Source organism: Phaseolus vulgaris, chromosome 4, assembly GCF_000499845.2.
Source record: "Phaseolus vulgaris cultivar G19833 chromosome 4, P. vulgaris v2.0, whole genome shotgun sequence".
NCBI classification, from domain to species: Eukaryota; Viridiplantae; Streptophyta; class Magnoliopsida; order Fabales; family Fabaceae; genus Phaseolus; species Phaseolus vulgaris.
This window is the reverse complement of record NC_023756.2, coordinates 8,592,555-8,599,146: the sequence shown is the minus strand read 5'-3', so window position 1 is coordinate 8,599,146 and position 6,592 is coordinate 8,592,555. Positions and strand designations below refer to the sequence as shown.

At 28.6% G+C, this 6,592-nt stretch overlaps 1 protein-coding gene across 1 annotated transcript; it reads left to right on the top strand.

The window, feature by feature from the left end:
- Nucleotides 1–5,074: 5,074 nt before the first annotated feature.
- LOC137838255 (uncharacterized) lies at nucleotides 5,075–5,422 on the top strand. The gene has a single exon (XM_068647507.1). The coding sequence runs from the start codon at nucleotides 5,075–5,077 to the stop codon at nucleotides 5,420–5,422; it is 348 nt and encodes a 115-aa protein (XP_068503608.1).
- The last annotated feature ends 1,170 nt before the right edge of the window (nucleotides 5,423–6,592 follow it).

Genomic DNA, 6,592 nt, shown 5'->3' with positions numbered 1-6,592 from the left:
TTTTATAGTTGTGTATTAAGATTTGTGCATATATAGTTCATAAGCCAATTGTGAGAAGAACAAACAATTTTATTTTTTTTTACAAAAATGATTCTTTTAATGAATAATGTTTTAAATCAGTACTATGTTAGATAAAAAAAAGAAAGCACCTGTTTTTATTTAGGAGAATTTCATTAAACAAAAATATCTCGTTAAGTGCAGTTGTCCATAAATTAATCAATTCTTTTCAACTAAAATAACATGTTGGATGAAATTTGCATTTCCACCAAGTAAAAACACCATGAATGAATATTGAGTAGATTTTTGGTAAGTAAAATTAATAAATCTAAAACTAAAAAAGTAATAAATATTTTAAAGTTTTCCTTTATTCCAATCCATTTCACATTTTAAAAGTAAGTATATAAAATTGTCCCATATTTGATTAGACAAAAGAATTTTTTTCGGAAAAACATAAACTCAAATAACGACTTAACCTAACAAAGGTTATTCATCAGAAAAAGGGTAACTGTTATACCTATATTATATAACATAGTAACCGTGTTAAATGTTGTGTCATTATCAGTACTGTTCACAATAATTAAATTGGCAGGTAAGGTTGGAGAGTGAAGCATATAATAAGATTGCTATATCTGTATGGAGTGTGAATGTACAACTAATACCACAAATTGTCGGTAATATTTACACTGCACATTTAATAAAGCTCATTACTTTCTACTTTTATTCATCTTTGCATTTGCATGAACAACTTGTGTTATGTGACTAACTTTTCAGTAGACCTATTATTATAATAACAATAATAATATATTATTATTAATATTATTATTATTATTATAGGTTTAAAAACCTCTGTTAAATATCATGAATTTAAAATCTCTATAAAATACTATAGATTTAAAAACCACTGTAAAATACCATGAGTTTTAAAACCTCCGTTAAATACCATGAGTTTAAGAACCTTTGTAAAATATTATGAGTTTTAAAATTTCCGTAAATTGATTTGCCGTCTGAAATAACCTCAACCTCATCTTCCACCATCTCTAGTGATCATCCTGACTTCTTTCTTCCACCATAGACATACTACTCTCCAACGCAAGCTCAATGGCCGCCAACGATAGTCTCGCAAGGAATCATAATTCATCCACACTTATGTTTATTATATCTAAGGAGAAGAAACACTAAATAAGACGGTTTTTTGACCATGATGGGTTTTTTTTTTGTTTTTACCAAAATGGGGTCCGTTTAAAAAAAATTACAAATTTAGGCAAGTCGTGCCAATTCAGTACGACTTCATATGCAGAAGTCATCTCAATTAGACACGACTTCTACCATGTCAAACTAAAGTCGTGCCAACTTGGCACGACTTCTGCCACGTCATAATTGTCCGCACAGACAAGCTTAATAATAAAATTCAATTCAAGTTTGATTATTAATTTCCTCATTTTCTTTATCTATGTATTTATTCATTCATAACACTATTAGAACATTCATTTTCTTAATAATAAAATTCAATTCAAGTTTGATTATTAATTTCCTCATTTTCTTTATCTATGTATTTATTCATTCATAACACTCTTAGAACATTCATTTTCTTTATCTATGTATTTATTCATTCAATTCAAACATGATCCATACACAATTATCCAATTTTTTGTTCCTTAAAACTAACACTCTTAGAAAATTATGTATCAAATTAATTTTTAACATTACATAACTTACTACCCAATATATAAACAATAAAATTAAAAAAAAATTATGACGTGGCAGAAGTCGTGTCAAGTTGGCACGACTTCAGTATGACAGGGCAGAAGTCATGCCAAGTTGGCACGACTTCAATATGACAGGGCATAAATCGTGCCAAGTTGGCACGACTTCAGTATGGCAGGGCAGAAGTCGTGCCAAGTTGGCACGACTTTAGTATGACATGGCAGAAGTCGTGCCTAATTGGGACGACTTTTGCATATGAAGTCGTGCCGAATTGGCACGACTTGTCTAAATTTGTAATTTTTTTTAAACGGACCCCATTTTGGTAAAAAAAAAAACCCATCATAGTAAAAAAACCAAATAAGACACTATCATTGCTTCTTCCATCACCTTACTGCCCCGACTCGGGTCACAAGTCACTGTTACCTAGCTTGGCAACAATTGGTGTTTATCACTACTTTATATATCCTAAATAATTGTATTATTTATCTGATGTGGGTTTCAAAGTCACGTGTGTTCTTGGCTTCGAGGGCTTCAAAAATTGCAAAAACATATTGCAAAGAGAAATTAACTTTATCAATTCTCACTTTCACAGTGAATTAATTATTGGATGCATTTTAAAATAAAGGTCTTAAAATTTAAAGCATTTCAACATTATGAGAATTAAATATTAAAAATTATAACTAAAACAAAATTGAACATAAAATATATGTACATCAAAAGCTAAAATAAAATAAGTCAGACGTTTTGAAGAATGAGATCGTAACAAAAAAAACTAGGAATTATATAAACCAACTACCATCAAATACTGTTGAAATACTTATTATCCAAGATTAGTTGTTGAAATTCTTATTATCCAAAGTTATTTTTGTGAGTTTTTAAAATAAATTTTTGAAACTTTAGAAAACATATTTGTAATATAGAGTTACACTTTCAAAATTTTAGAAAATTTAGTTATAAAATATATTAAAACTATATAGTTTTTAATTATTTATTTATAAATAGATTTAATTTTATTTATTTATTGAAGTTTGAAAAATCTGGAGTGTTTTATTGAAGTTCTACTAATCTTTGAAATTTAACGAAGGTTAAAAAAACTTTCATTATTTTACTGATATTTTAAAATAAACCTTTGGATTTAACGAAGGTTAAAAAAAATCTTCATTATTTTGTCAAGATTTTAAAATAAACCTTTAGAATTTAATGAAGGTTAAAAAAACCTCCATTAATTAAAACAATTCTTAAGATTATATTAATCTCCACTAAAAGTTAAAACTCTTTTTTCTTGTATTGATTATCACGTCAATTAAATTACTAATTAACATCCCATTTCTTTTTCCATTTTGTACTTATTTGTTCTGTGTCTATTATCTCACTTTCCACTCTAAATAAAGTGAAATGTTAGATTGTAAAGATACAATTATAATGGATTCAATGTAAAAGTTTATATAATAATTATATTACCATGAAAAAAAATATTAAAAAAGGAAAAAAAATATATCCCATTTCTTTTTCCATTTTGTACTTATTTGTTATGTGTCTATTATCTCATTTTCCACTCTAAATAAAGTGGAATGTTAGATTGTAAAGATACATTTATAATGGATTCAATGTAAAAGTTTATATAAAAATTATATTACCATGAAAAAATTGAACAAAACTTGCTAAAGGAAAAAAAAAATATAAAATAGTCAAGTAATTGAAAGGATTACGAAGTAATTTAATCTAATATTTATTATGAGCATAATTCATTACAACAAAAACATTAAATACATTAAATAAAAGTCAACTTTAAAAAAAAATAATTAGTTATTATATTGACTAAATTATATATTATTTTAGAGTAGAGATGACAATGCAGATTGACCTGCCCCGCATAGACGCGTCCTATGTTTGGCCCGTAAAATGCAGGTTGAGTTGGTTGTCCCGCGCAAGGAATGCGACCTCATTTTACTGTCCCGTCCCGCATAAGAGGTAGCCCATGGGCTAGCCTGTATAAGGAAAATATCTTTTTAAAAATAATTAAAATTTCATTCATTATAAAAAAACTTATTTCTTCTATTGAATTCAAGTATGATGGTTGTTAGAATGTTTGATTAAAAATAATTAAAGTTTTGTTTTGCATATATTTTTTCTCTGTATGTATGTAAATGTATCAAAATATCTTATCAAAACAAAGTTTTGCTACAAATATTTTAATAAAGATGACTAATTTTTAAAAAGTATTTTATTGAGATCTCTTCTTTATATTATTTTTTATTAACAAATTTTAAATATAAGACTTTACTTAAAACTAGATCCAATGTCACTCTTAATATTAATTTTAGATGATCAAAATAAAATATTACATTTTTTAGTACATTAAATTCATTTTTTTAAAATAAAATAAAATAAATGTCACATTGCAATAATGAGCAAGATATGATTTTTTTTTCAGAAGAAACAAAATAATTATTTTTTTATTTATGCGGGTCAACGGGCCAACCCTCCCCGTCCCGCAGTTGGCCCGTGCGGGCTGCAGATTATGCAGGGTGTGCCTAAGTGGTTCAGCAGGCTAGATTAACGAGCTTATCCCGTACTTTTTATAGAGGCCTAGAGTCGACCCACATGATCCATCATGTATTGTCATTCCTATTTTAGAGACTATTTAAAGTAGTTTATATTATTAATAAATAATTTTTAAATTAGTATTTAATTAGTTACTAACTTTAAAATCTAAAATAGATGGTAGCTAAAACAATGATAGCTTATTATAAATTTTATTATTAATAAAAACTATTTTAAATATCAATAACTTTTTTAGTGTCTAAAATAGTATCTAATCTAGTTAATACAGTAAATAATTATTTTATATATATATATATAATTAATTTCTACTCAATAATTTACTTGTAGTAATTTATATATTTTTATTAAAATTACTTTTACTCTGAACAATGAAAATTTAGAGTAATTATGTCAAAAATCAATAATAGTATGATGTCGAGTAATCCATAATTAAATTATAACGTAACTTTTTTTGTTCTAAAAAAGTGTACTATTTCTCCTTCTTCCCAACTGTAAAGAGAAGTAAATGAATGGTGCAGAAAATATTTTATTCTTGTTGGCTAATAAAGAAATGTGTACGTAAAGGGCCAATAAATGCATAGAAAAGTTTCCAAAATACAATAAATACAATGCTACTTCAACTACCAGTACTGTAGTTTCCTTCCTCTTGTAATAACACACCACCATGTAGTTACCAACACCACCTCAAACTCTTTCACCAAACGACCTTTCTGGAGGGATACCCTCTTCCTCATTCTTGTCACAATCACAAGCACACTCCAACTTGTCTCCATTGCTTTCCACTCTCACCATGTCATCTGTACAAATGGTTTCTGCTAGTGCCATCAATTTTAAGGTACCTTACCAAATTCTAGGGCATGATGACCCTTTATCTGATGGTGAGAGAGATGAAAGGGTGAACCAAAGGCCTAAGAAGTGGGGCAGGCCTAGAGGGGTGCCCTTGAGGAGAAGGTTCAGGGTGAAAGTGGGAAGTTGGAGGAGAGTGTGGATGATAAAGAAACTGATGCTTGTGTGTGCTAAGGTGAAGAAAAGGTTCAAAGAGGGACATGGTCATTTTGGTGAACTCTTTGCTGGGAACTATGTCTTCACTCAAATCAACCCAACATCACTCAAGTATCTTGAAAAGAAGTTGGCTCAAGCAAAAGTTTCTTGATGTCTATTATTATTCATAGTCATGATTCCTATAATGACTGGGTTCTTCTTCCAGCTAAGTCTTGTTTTTGTTCATTTTTTTCTGTTTTCTTTTGATTCATATGCAAATGCAAGTGCTTCCTGATTCTCCCTGTATAAGCTTTTTAGCCTCTCATTTGTTAACATTAAGATAGGTACAAAGCTTTTAGTTTACATTATGTGAAAATTTTTAGGAATCAATCAATAAAAAATGCTTTAGATATGAGTTGTGTTGTGAATGAAATGCCACAATAGTAGATCTCCCCAGGCACTTTAATTTGGTTTGCATACATATACTTTTTATATTTTCAAATGTTAAGTCCAGAGGTCCATGGTGGATTATTAACCAATAAATTACAAAATTAATATTTTTGTTCTGTTTTGATGAAATGATGCACTCTTTTAAGTTTTATGAACAAAAGGGTAGATACAAAAGAACACAATTTGTGCTAAATATATTATGAGAGAATGAGATAAAACACCATTTTGCAAAGACTAAGGTAACTGCATAGAAACAGGGTGATCTGTCAGCATTATAGGTTGTTGTTAATATTATGTCAGAAACATTTCCTCTTGCATCATAATATGTGGTCCTTGTGCAGAAGAGGAGAAAGAGGAAGGTGCACTTTTATGTCTAAACATAGTACAAAAATTAGGCATGTTATATTAAATGTTTTATATATAGCCAACAAGCAATAAACAATTAAGATCACCACTACCACCTAATCTTATTTCCAAGTGCAAGCTTTATAATTCCACTTGATTGGAATAATAACAAAAATATGACCATTTTAACTACTACAAAAATTATAACTTCATGTCATGGAAATGGCATGATACCCTAACAAACAAGTTCAACCTAGGTTTAGGAAATTTCTTAACTTTTTTCATAAAATTATGTGAGGCATCATATGTCACTACTTGAAAACTCCATATAAAGAAAAATAAAAAGATAAAATAGGAGATCATGACCAAAAATCATGCAAGAGAAAAACAACCTAAGCACTAATAAAATCTGAACTTAGAGAGATTTAAACGATTTATGAAGAAATCAAACCTAATATTTACAGGTGAAAAATCATACCATAAAAACTCTTTTCTATTAACAGTATCAACACATCTATTTCCTTCCTTAAAGAGTCCTCTGCCAGTG

Excerpts from the sequence above, each read along its gene's own strand:
- LOC137838255 (XM_068647507.1), top strand. The coding sequence starts at position 5,075 with ATGGTTTCTGCTAGTGCCATCAATTTTAAGGTACCTTACCAAATTCTA.